Source organism: Pelophylax lessonae (assembly GCF_965119305.1).
Source record: "Pelophylax lessonae genome assembly, chromosome: 5".
NCBI lineage: Eukaryota > Metazoa > Chordata > Amphibia > Anura > Ranidae > Pelophylax > Pelophylax lessonae.
The window spans coordinates 353,806,913-353,820,172 of record NC_138772.1 but is presented as its reverse complement, the minus strand read 5'-3'; the positions used below and the strand labels follow the sequence as shown (position 1 = coordinate 353,820,172).

General features: G+C 37.2%; 1 protein-coding gene across 1 annotated transcript in view; it reads right to left on the bottom strand.

The window, feature by feature from the left end:
* Positions 1-12,219, bottom strand: part of SCGN (secretagogin, EF-hand calcium binding protein) — a 109,752-nt gene extending 97,533 nt beyond the window's left edge. Inside the window, exons 1-2 of the mRNA XM_082259262.1 lie at positions 12,044-12,219; positions 10,467-10,534 (exon numbers count right to left, since the gene is read on the bottom strand). Of these exons, the coding sequence (XP_082115388.1) occupies positions 10,467-10,534; positions 12,044-12,113 (138 nt within the window). The 5' untranslated portion in view covers positions 12,114-12,219. The remainder of the gene's footprint in view (positions 1-10,466; positions 10,535-12,043) is intronic.
* Between the last annotated feature and the right edge of the window lie 1,041 nt (positions 12,220-13,260).

Below are 13,260 nucleotides of genomic sequence, written 5' to 3'. Positions count from 1 at the left end.
TCACTGATAGTGACAGCTCTTTGGATCTCATATTGAGAGTTGACAGCAACAGATTCCAAATGCAAATAGCACACTTGAAATGAACTCTGGACCTTTTATCTGCTCCTTGTAAATGGGATAATGAGGGAATAACACTGACCTGTCCATGGAACAGCTGAGCATCCAATTGTCCCATTACTTTTGGTCCATTAAAAAGTGGGGGGGCACATATACAAACTGTTGTAATTCTTACACCTTTCATATGATTTGGATGTAAATACCCCCAAATTAAAGCTGAAAGTCTGCAGCTAAATGGCATCTTGTTTGTTTGATTTCAAATCCATTGTGGTGGTGTATAGAGCCAAAAAGATTAGAATTGTGTCGATGTCCCAATATTTATGGACCTGACTGTGTGTATATATATATATATATATATACACTGTATATATTTAAAACAGTGCTAAAATAAAAAATAAATAAAATAATTAGGAGAAATACATTTTTAAAGCGTCCACGTAGCTGTGAGTTCACGCACGAAAGAAAACGCATACGTAAGTCACACCCGAAAATGAAAACAGTGTTTCAACCACACATGTGAGGTATTGCCAGAGCGAGGTCATGGCGTTATTAAGGTCATGGAGTGGCCTAGTCAATCTCTAGACCTTAATCATATAGAAAATGTATGGAAGGAGCTGAAACTTGGAGTTGGCAAGAGACAGCCAAGAAACTGAAAGGTTTTAGAGAAGATCTGTAAAGAAGAGTGGACCAAAATCCCTCCCGAGATGTGTGCAAACCTGGTCATCAACTACAAGAAACGTCTTACCTCTGTGCTTGCCAACAAGGGTTTCTCCACCAAATACTGAGTAATGTTTTGCTTGGGGATCAAATACTTATTTTACTCACTGAACTGCAACTCCATTTCTAACATTTGTATCATGTGTTCTTTTCTGGATTTTTGGTTGATATTCTGTCTCTACCATTTAAAATACACCTATGATAAAAAATTATAGACCCTTCTTTTCTGTGTAAGTGGGCAAACTTACAAAATCTGCAGGGGATCAAATAATTATTTTCCCCGCTATATTATGTATTGCAGCTTACCAGTCCTTAAGTCCAGTCCCACTGGAGCAAAAGAGACACCTTTGGACAAAAAAATTGTCAGTATGTGGAGATGGAACTATTAGATTAGCAAATTTAGTTGGATGTGACTAAAAAATTAAAGCCGGACTCCATAAGCTGTTACAGCAACAGTTTTATATTTCCTTTTGAGATAAAGATTTTAACTAAATGACTAAAAGCTGACCATTGTAAGCACCTCTCCTATTAAATAGTAAAATGATTTGTCTGAATGCTCTAACTGCCTATTTTGTTGGACAGCTTGGTCTGTTAAAGGAAATTGAAAAAAAAATAATTACTGGCTGGATCACCAGGTAAAAATAAATTAAAAAAAAGCTTACAAATAAAACTAAAATAAAACTAAAAATAAAAAAAAAACAGTGTCCACCACATCTAAGAATTGGTAAACTGAAATATATCATTTGTTTGGTTTTGGGTCTAATACTGTTTTAAATTCATGATATTTTCCCTAAAAAGATTGTATTATACTTGGTGTTGACTTTAGTTTAAAATGTCATCTAGTCACCATGATGGTATCTTCTATCCAGCCTGTGTGTTCCATTTAATAAAAAACTCCTACTACATTTTAAAGAGCAATTCAAAGAAACCCTGACCTACTAATGCTAGCAAACCAAAGCTGCCAAAGTCAGAAATGTCACTCTTCTTTATTCAAGTTGTCTGAAATCCCCTAAATCAAGATTCTATAAAGCAGTTCAGGGTCAGTAGGAGGACAGGAAAAGTTCACTTCCTGGGACCTGTGCTTGTGTAACTTCCATGTTCCTTGCATAGCACATCACAATAAGGCCTTGTGCACATTGGTTTATTGGTTCACGTGACAGGGAGAATATCAGCATTAAGCATCAGCATTAAGCATAAAGCTGTGTTTTTTCAAACCAGGTTAGCAGAGTTTGGGCGTTTATTTCATTGGCCAGAAATTTAATTTTTAATTTAATGCCCATTGAAATGAAAAATTGCTAAAGTGTTAAACATACGTTCAGGAGTGTTTAGCAGCCTCAAGTATTTTTTTTTTTCTGCTAAACTCTGCTGCTCCTGGATGCACTGGTAGTGTTTTTTTTTTTCCTGCCTCTAAAAGCCCCTGCTGCTAAACGCTGCTAAAAGCACACATAGGCTAACATGCAGAAAAAAAAACCTGCCAGATGCCCCTAGGAGCAGCTTTAACCAGACTTTGCTCGATCTGGGTGGACGTCATATGGCATCATCCCTGATTGCGCCATGGGGCGATCTGGCACTGGCTGTGTCCATCGAATACAGCCGATGACTGATCAGTGTACCAGCCCGCTGCCGGTACCATGTGACTGTTGTGACCAATCACAGCTGATCACATGACAATTGTGAACAATGGATGGCTTCCTTTCATGCCATCTATTGTGTAGAATTGTGTTGCTAGCTGTGATTGGTCACAGTGATCACATGATACAGACAGTGGCAATAACAGCCCATCTGTACCATGTGACTAAAATGAAATTCATTGCTGTAAGCAATCATAATGTGTAAAACGTACAATGTTACTATGATAACATTATATTGCTCTGGCGACCGCTCACATTGAGCCTACTGCGGCAAAGTGGTTCGTTATCGTCCTGCGACGTAGACCTACGTCGCTGGACTCCTTCCCTTGTGTGTATTCAGTCACAGCGGGAGTCGGGCCAGGTGAGGAGCGGCGGTGATCACCGCCGCTCTTCCCTGATCATCAGGGATCGAGTGTGGAGATCCGCCCGCTTGTGTAAACAAAGCGGGCGGATCTCCTAAGTGACAGGCAGTGACAGATTGCAGGATTCAGCATAGCTGAACTTGCGATCTGTGCCTGTGTCACACAGTCCCCTCCCCCCACACACGTTAGTAAGCACCAGGCATGCATTAACCCCTTGATCACCAATGAAAGTTAACCCCTTCCCTGCCAGTGTCATTTGTACAGTAACAGTGCATATTTATAGCACTGATTACTGTAGTATGTCACTGGTACCCCCAAAAGTGTCAAAAATGTCAGTCAAAGGTCCGATCTGTCCGCCGCAATGTCGCAGTCCCGCAAAAAAAAATCGCAGATCGCCGCCAGATCTCCGCCATTACTAGTTAAAAAAAAATAATAAAAATGACATAAATTTCCCGTAGTTAGTAGCTGCGATAACTTTTGCGCAAACCAATCAAAATACGCTTATTGCGATTTTTTTTTTTACCAAAAATATGTAGAAGAAAACAAATTGCCCTAAAATGTTAAAAAATTTAGATTTTTACATTCTTTTGGGGGGGGGGGGGGGGGTTTCATATAAAAAAATGTGAAAAATATTTATTTATTTTTTTCAAAATTGTCGCTATTTTTTTGTTTATAGCACAAAAAGTAAAAATCGCAGAGGTGATTAAATACCACCAAAAGAAAGCTCTATTTGTGGGGAAAAAAAGGACATACATTTAATTTGGGTACAGCGTCACATGACCGCGCAATTGTCAGATAAAGTCGCACAGTGCCGAATCGCAAAAAGTGGCCTGGACGTAAAGCAGGAAAATCCTCCGGTGGTAAAGTGGTTAAAAAAATCGTAAACAAAAAAAATGTACTAAAAAAAAGAGAGAAAAAAAATTACACGTTTTTCTTTTCGTACTGTCACCAGTCAGTGTCCCTGATCACCACAAGATCAGTTATATGATGACGCTGTGCTGCACTGCTGACAGTATGTACAAAAAAAATTCTTAATTTTCCAAAACATTATGACAAAAAATGACAACATCAAAAAACTTGCCATGACTCTTACTAAATACCTTGGACTGTCTACTTTCCAAAAAGGGGATATTTGGGGGATATGTGTAGTGTGCTGACATTTTTGGGCCTCAAGAAATGAGATAGGCTGTCAGTACATCAGGGTTGATCAATTTTTAGATATATACCATAGTTTGTGGACTCTATAACTTTTTTATAAACTAAATAACCTACACTGATTTGGGTTATTTTCACCAAAGAAATATCCAGAATACATTTTGGCCCAAATATGTGAAGAATGAATTTTTATTTGCAAAAGTTTATAACAGAAAGAAGAAAAACACATTTTATGTTCAATATTTGCGGTCTTCTTTTCATTTATTTCACAAAAAATAAAAAAATAAACAGCGGTGATAAACTACCACCAAAAAAAGCTCTAGTTGTGTGAACAAAATGATAAAAATGTAGTTTGGGTACAGTGTTGCATGACTGCGCAATTGTCATGCAAAGTGTGACAGCGCTGAAATGTGAAAATTTGCCTGGGCAGGAAGGGGGTAAGAGTGTCCGGTATTGAAGTAATTAAAAACGTCCGGTGTGCATGAGGCCTTAAACTTCTAGAGCAGGTTAGAATCTTGTTTGTGGGTTAGAGAATCTTCTTAGCATTGACAATTTTTTACATCTAGTTTTTTGAGAGGCATGAAGTAGACTGCAGAGTATTTTAGCTTTGCAGCCAAGGGGGATCCAGTATGACCAATTTACTAACAAAAGGGACTAGCGTGCACTGGTACAATGCACTTGTGTCTGAGGTACTAAGCATCCTCTCTGTATGTAAATTAATATTTAATTTTTTTTTCTGGAGAAACTGGAACCATTTGCTAACTGGCTTATAGTACTTTTACTGCTGCAGGGTGGCAGCTGTGGGCAGCATCACACACACACACACACACACACACACACATATATATATATATATATATATATATATATATATATATACAGTATATATGTGTTGTTCTGCATTTCCGCCTGCCGGGGGCACCTGGTCCACTTCTGCTGTAATAATTCACAGCACAAGCTGATCTGCTGGTCCCCAGGACTCGATGTCCTCCGCCACTCACCGATTGGCGGTAAAACGCGGAGAACTGAGATATGCCTAGGTAACTAAGGCATAGCTCAGTTCTGACAGGGAAGAAAGAACCAATCCTGTGTCTCTGCAAAGCAGACACAAAGACCAGTCTCTTCTCCTAGTCAAAGCAGCACACTGTGTACACAAAAACACTGGCTAGGCACACAGTTATCCCTTTGAACTCCCCAGATGTTTAACCCCTTCCCAGCCAGTGTCATTAGTACAGCAACAGTGTATATTTTTTAGCACTAATCACTGTATTAGTGCCACAGGTGTCAGTCAGTGTCCGAATGGCCGCCGCAATATCGCATTCACGCAATAAGTCTCTGATCGCCGCCATCACTAATATAAAAAAATAAAGAAAGGAAAATACCATAAATATATCCCATAGTTTGTAGACACTATAATGTTCGCACAAATTTTTTTTTTTTTTTTTTACCAAAAACAAGTAGCAGAATACATATTTGCCTAAATTATTGAAGAAATTAGATTTTTTACATTTTTTTTTGTGATATGCTTTATAGAAGCAAGTAAAAATTTTTTATTTTTTTTTAAAAATGAAGTTTTTTTTTTGTTTATAGCACAAAAAAATAAAAAACACACTAGTGATCCAATATAAAGAAAGTTCTATTTGTGGGAAAAGGATGACATCATTTTTTTTTGGGTACAGTGTTGCACAACTTCGCAATTGTCAGTTAAAGTAATGCAATGCCGTATCGCAAAAAATGGCCTTGTCATGAAGGGGGGTAAATCTTCCGGAGGTCAAGTGGTTAATGTAACTAAGCTATTAAAAATACACAAAAAAACATGAGTAGGGCTGCAAAGTGCTTGTGTTTTACCACTTTCTATGTCCAAATCAACACATGAGCTTCTACCCGAAAAGATTCACCGGACACAAGGCAGTGTCTTGGGGACTTATCATGTAACATATATAAAGAGACCTCTACCTATGCCACATCCCAAATATTATAAGAACAAATAGGGGCAGAACCCCGTTCTGCCAAAGGTGGACTTTACTGGCATTAGCATGAGACCAACACACTTATAGTATAAAAGTATCAAATATTTGATTTTAATAATAAAACAGGATGTTAGCATGAAATCCAAAAACACAACAAAGATGCAATAAAATCATTGGGACAACATCGAAACATTGGATAAGGCCCTAGTACAGCACCTCCCTAGCTCACACATCTTTGGTGTCAGTTCCCAAAGAGTGGGTGTTTCATGTACTGGGTGACCTCCACTTCCCACGTGTCTAACCGGAACTTCCGGGTTGTGAAAAAGATGACCAATCAGGGGAGGGCAAAAAGGAAAGGGATAATATAAGAAGATAAATGTATAGCAGTTACAGGTTCTATTTTATTTTTTTCTGTCCTTTCTATACTGGCTATGGTGATTTTGGAACTTTAAGTTACCTGTTTGCAATGGTGCATCCATACATGGCATACTTTGTGGTCCCTGTGTCCGCCCAAAAGACATGCATATTATGACCTACTACGGATTCAGCTGACCTTGCTGTAAGTCTTCTGTTCTTGGGGATTGTCAACTCACTTATATTGAGATGAAATATATGTTTGTATATAAAGGAACCAATGAAATTGGTACATATCTATATGTACCATATATTTATTGTTTTTAACAGAATAGGATTTCCTTCCTAAATTGGTCTTGAGAAAGCGAAGCATTATAGCGAAATGCGTCGATAAGCGGAGGCGACCCAGTACATGAAACACCCCCCCTTTGGGAACTGGGAGGTGCTGTACTAGGTCCTAATCCTATATTTCAATGGCGTCCCAATGATTTTATTGTATCTTTGTTGTTGTGTTTTTGGATGTCATGCTAACATCCTGTTTTATTATTACATGTTAAAATAAATCTGCACCTTTTTGTTCTCATCTTGAAACAGGTTTTATCTCGGTGGTCATTTAGCAAAGATGGTATTTGCAGTGTCATTCCAATAGCAACTTGAAGGGGAATAGAAAATCTATATAAGAAAAGAGGGCAACGCCAGGCAGTGCAATCATGTAAATAATGCCACCAAAAGCATTTAGTATCCTTTAAATAAATTGGAATGAATCAAAATAGGTACACATTGAAAATAAACAGTAACTTATCTTACATTCCCTCTATTAATAGTTACTAGATTCAATGAGATTACAATGTATATTTACTGCAGTGTAAATTGAGATATGCACACAAAGTAATATAGTGCTAGTAAAGCTGGACCAACTCATGGCTAAACTACAGTTTCATCCAACGTTAGCTATTGTTCCTAATGGCAAAAGGGCGTGGTAAAGCTTTGCAATGTAATTTGAAAGCATTTTGCAATGTACATTGAAAGCATCGTGCTTCACCTTAGGGGAAGCTGCTAAAAGCTATGTTATTATCTGAGCTCCTACTTAGGGAAATCTGACTTGAATTCTGTTTGTCCTTTGATGTTTATAATACCTGAGAACTATTAACCTCATTGTAATAAATGAATCTCCCTATTTATGTTCCTGAGTTTGAGACTTTTATAGAATGATTCTCATTCATGATTGTTTGTCCTGTTTACATCTGTACAATATGCAAGTATATAAGGAATCTAACAGCAAAGCAAAACCCTATACTAAATCAACAACAGGTGTTGCCTTAACAAGCAGTTTCAGATGACATGTGAAATCTAGAAGTTATCTACTCATGCTGTCTAATGACCCTTACAAACAATCCAAAAATCAGAAGATAGATTGTCTGGTTTTCTTTGCATGCTAGTCGCATATCGAAAGAGTTTACTAAAGTTACCAAAATTCTCGTATAACAGAATAAAAAATTGGAAGTGATGTATTGTGTTGTAATGTATTTTTATTGTATTTTCGAACGACAACTGTACTTATTATACGAAAACCATAAGATCTAATATCGTACAAGAAAACCTTTCGTGCATGTCCGATCGGAAAATATCAGATGAACTGATCGGCTCTCGAAAGCTGTATTAAAACGATCAGATTATCCTAAGATCACTTTGAAAGCCATATTTTTTGTCAAATCTTCCAATCCTGTGTATGTATGGGCCATAAGATATACTGCCAGCTGCAGCCAGAATCCAGAATGCCTCTCACATGTGTGTCTGCTTTCTGATGTCCGGTCTGTGCTAATTCCTGTTTTTCTGTTAATTTATCATTAATCAGTTTTAAAACTCTAAAGTAGGCTTGACACTCTTTGAATGCAACGAGGACCTTTTGGTACATTGGGCTTTCTGTAAGTGAAAGACAGCAAGAAGCTGTCTGCCACAGATCAGCCCCTGGCGTGGCTGTTACAGTCTGTTCATTAGGAAGAGGGGACTGAGAAATTGCTTACTCCTGCCTGCAGCTGAATGCAAAGCAAAGTCATTGAGTGGAACTCAAAATTGCTTTTTAATGATACATTAAGCAAATTTTATTTTTTTTTTAATTATAAAGTTGCTGTATTTTGTAACATGTTGGGAACTTATTTGTACAGTCTTACTGATAGATCCATTTTAATTGTTAAGAAAATTGTATAAAGTCCAGGCACTTGCAATCCAAAACACCCCTTATGGAAAAATAATCAATTGAGCCAGTGGTCACTTTGATGAATAAACCACTAACAATGCTGCCAGTCCCTGGCATGGGATGTAGATGCAAAACATTATAGACAAAACACGGGCAGCGCACAGTAGTTGTATATATCTGAGGGATGGCCCATAACCCATACAGTCAGTGAGAGATAAAATGGAAATCGTTTATTCACAATTGAAGATTGAGAGATAAAATACCAAAGTACAAGTGGTTACCATGTGGTCCTGGTGGCCAGCAAAGACGTGGACAAGGTCCCGTGTGTGTGCACCAAATAGACTGATTGTCACTCTCACTCTTGAGGAGTTGAAGAACCCTAGGGTTCTTCAACACCCCAAGAGTGAGAGTGACAATGAGTCTATTTGGTGCACACACAGGACCTTGTCAATGTCTTTGCTAGCCACCAGTTTATTCACAATTGAAGATTGAGAGTTAAAATACCAAAGTACAAGTGGTTACCATGTGGTCCTGGTGGCCAGCGAAGAGTTGACAAGGTCCTGTGTGTGCACCAAATAGACTAATTGTCACTCTCACTCTTGGGGAGTTGAAGAACCCTAGAGTTCTTCAACACCCCAAGAGTGAGACTGACAATCAGTCTATTTGGTGCACACACAGGACCTTGTCAACGTCTTCGCTGGCCACCAGTTTATTCACAATTGAAGATTAAGAGTTAAAATACCAAAGTACAAGTGGTTACCATGTTGTCCTGGTGGCCAGCAAAGACGTTGATAAGGTCCCTATGTGTGTGCACCAAATAGACTAATTGTCACTCTCACTCGAGTGAGAGTGACAATCAGTCTATTTGGTGCACACACGCGGAACCTTGTCAACGTCTTCGCTGGCCACCAGAACCACATGGTAACCACTTGTACTTTGGTGTTTTATCTCTCAATCTTCAATTGTGAATAAACGATTTCCATGTTATCTCTCACTGACTGTGTATGGGTTATGGGTCATCCCTCAAATATATACCACTACTGTGCGCTGCCCGTGTTTTGTCTATACCATTTTAATTGTGCCTATCTAAAAGTGTAATATAGCTTGCTCCGTAGGTTCCTTTTCTATTAAATGCAAACTGTCAGGATAGAAATATGGGAGCAGCAATCACTGACTTCTTTATGAAAGTGAATTTTCCCAGGCTGTCATTCTTATCTTTACTTTAATACATGGCAAATCAGTGACTGTGAACAAGCGTGTGCATGACAGGGGTCCGACATCTGAAATGCATGTTCTTTTTCTGGATTAGTGACTCAGCAGGTAGAAAAAGAAGGATGAGGATGACAGTCCTTGTATACTGCTTTATAAATGTATCTATTTATCGTTTCTAGTTGTGGTTCATTTGTGGTCACATAATCTGTTGTAACAATTAGCAACTCTAGGTACCAAGTTATTTCTACTATGGTAAAAATAGATAATACAATATGTAACTTTAATACTATTAACATGCAATCTCTTTCAACTTTTTCAAAAGCATATTCCAACAAAGCAATATTTTAAATAGAAATAGATTCTGACTACATCTCATAAGTCAACATTTAAATAATATATCAAATCAAGCAGTAATCAAGAAAACACATAATTCTTCATACTTGACAGTCTGTTCACCATAGCATCTTATTGGCAAGCAGTAACAGGTTCATCTTCGTCAAGTGAGGAAACAAAGATATAACCTGAATAACATCTTGCAGTATTATTAAGCCTGCACTTAAGAATATGTGAAATAAATATGCACAATACAGACATACATACAGTAGATTGTTAATGTATATAGCCAAATGAATGCAGCTCATCTCTTATAATTATCTTTTATGCACAAATATATGCTACCATTATTTATGTACAGACTGAAAATGCATGTGCAAATATACATTCACAAACGTATGTATAAAACTAGTAGTTACCATTAAAATCTTGAGTTATTAAATATAAACCATAATAGTAGAAGATAGAAGTTACTTACTGTGCCTAGCTTCTTAAGAAGGTGGCAAAAGAAATCATCAAGTTCTTTACCTTCAATGTAACCATTGTCTAAATACATAGAAAATATATTTTAATTACATAATAATGACTGTTACATTTAAGTCCTAAACTAGTACCTACAAGCATAGAATTTATCCCACACTATTTTTAGTTATACTGTATATAAAATTAATTATTTGGCTCCTTAAATTAGAATAAAACAGATGCAATAAAGCATGTAAACCAATCAACAATCATTTGTTATTGTTCTGATTTCTGTAAATAATTAAAAAGTTGAAATACATTTGTCTACTTTGGTTTACCGAAGTTCCTCATCACTGTTTCAACTGCCTTATCAAATAGGCTTTGCTCTGCATGTCCTTAATGTGAAAAAAATAAATAAAAAAAAATAATAGAAGGCTGATCTGGAGGGTGAGGCAAGGTCAACAATAGCGGGTTATACACGGTATTTTACACTGTTGATATTTCCGATGATTGGAAGTCTTTTACTAAGTAAATTACATCCTATTTCCTTAGAAATGGAAAATACTTTGCCTTCATAATCTATTTAGTGAAGCGATACTGTCAACCGCTAGAGGAATGGGAGTTGACAGTTGTAAAAATGTTGCAGTAATTAGGTCTACAATTGTTATTAATGAACAAGTACAGAACCTTTAGTATATTGTGTTGTGTATGATATAAATACATACATACATTATCTATCTAGACATATACTGTATATATATATACACACACACACACACACACATATATATATATATACACACATACACACACACACACACACACACACACACACACACACACATATATATATATATATATATATATATATATATATATATATATATATATATATTTTTTTTATTATTATTATTACAAGTATTTTCATACACAGTGCCAACAGTTTATATGCTTTACATATTGTACATACACACCAGCCCCTACTCTCAAGGAACTTACAATCTAAGGTCCCTATCCCACATGCATACATATCCCTATCTCACGTTCACACACACACACACACAGTAGAGCTAAATTAGACAAAAGCTAATAAAACTAGCATGTTTCTAAAATGAATTGCATATTGTCATTCTCATAGTGTTTGTTTTGCCTATAGAATACCTTACTTTGCATACTTTGAATACTATTATAGGACATACATAAACTAACTTTTTTTATCTGTATTTGACTGTAGTTATATTTATGCTTCAATCACAAGACTACAGATTTCTAATTACTTTTGTAATATGAATGACTATTATATGGCTGTTTTAAGACCTGCTCCACTTCCTTTTTTTTATACATCTAGTCTAATAAAATCTATTCACATTACAGCCAAAAGCAGGTCTATTGCCCCTGTGCCCAAACTCTTAAATATAAAACAAAGTCTATACAAGCCTTTACATAGGTTAGCATCATTCTATACAGTCTATACACTGCTACACAGTATTATATGTGTGTTTAGATTAAATCAAATTTTCTCTGTGTGTTTTGCTAACCTAGTTCAAACAGACTTAAAGAAATATAAAAACATTTGTGGAGCTGGTGGCTTACCATCAGAGTCAAAACGTTGCCAAATCTCCAAGAACTCTGCAGCATCCAGCTTGAGAAAGCCGCTGTCCATGGTGCTAATGGTTATTACAGTGCTGAAGGGAGAGAGCAGAGCAGAGTCTAGAGCAGCTGAACCTACTCTTCCAATTCAGCTCTCAGCCTTATTTATGGTTAGCAGCTATCTCCTCCCATTAAGCACTTGTTGAATTGCCTGAACAGGAGGCAGGGTCATTTGCAGCACTAATGTATCACATATGCTCTAGTGAAGGCTAAAGTCCAATAAACCTTATCAGAAGTTCTATTGTTCTGCTAGGTGTCTTGCGTCACTGCTATGCTTCACATGACGGTGACAGTGGCATATGTATAACACATATTGTTTAGGCAGATGCATAGACATATTATGCACCCAGGATCTCTCCTATATTGTAAGTCCAGTGTTTAGGTTTACATTGACATAAACTAAGCTATATTATATGCATAGCCTTTAGCTTGTAGTGAAATGTACAGCTAGATCTATGCACGATAGAAAATGCTTATAGATTCTAATGTGTAATTAATACAGTAAATTAAAGTGGAACTAATCGCTATGTAAACCACTTGCTTACTGGGCACATATACCCCCTTCCTGCGCAGGCTAATTTTCAGCTTTTAGCGCTGTCACACTTTGAATGACAATTGCGCGGTCATGCTACATTATACCCATATGAAATTTTTATCATTTTTTTTTTCACACATATAGAGCTTTCTTTTGGAGGTATATAATCACCACTGGATTTTTCTTTTTTGCAAAACAAGCAAAAAAAGGCAGAAAATGTTGAAAAAAACAGTTTTCATAGTTTGTTATAAAATTTTCCGAACAGGTAATTTTTCTCCTTCATTGATTTGCACTGATAGGCTGCACTGATGAGCACTGATAGGCTGCACTGATAAGTGGCACTGATCAGGAGGCACTGATGAGGCTGCACTGATAGGTGGCACTGAAGAGCACTGATATGCAGCACTAAAGGGCAGTGATAGGCGGCACTGATGGGCACTGATAGGTGGCACTGACTGGCAGCACTGACAGGTGACACTAATGATGAGGCACTGATTAGAAGCACTGATGGGCACTGATAGGTGGCACTGGTGGGCACTCATTAGCAGTACTGGTGGGCACTGGTTAGCAGCATTTGTGGGGACAGTGTGGGATTAATGTTCCTCTTACAGAAGCTGGTGATTGG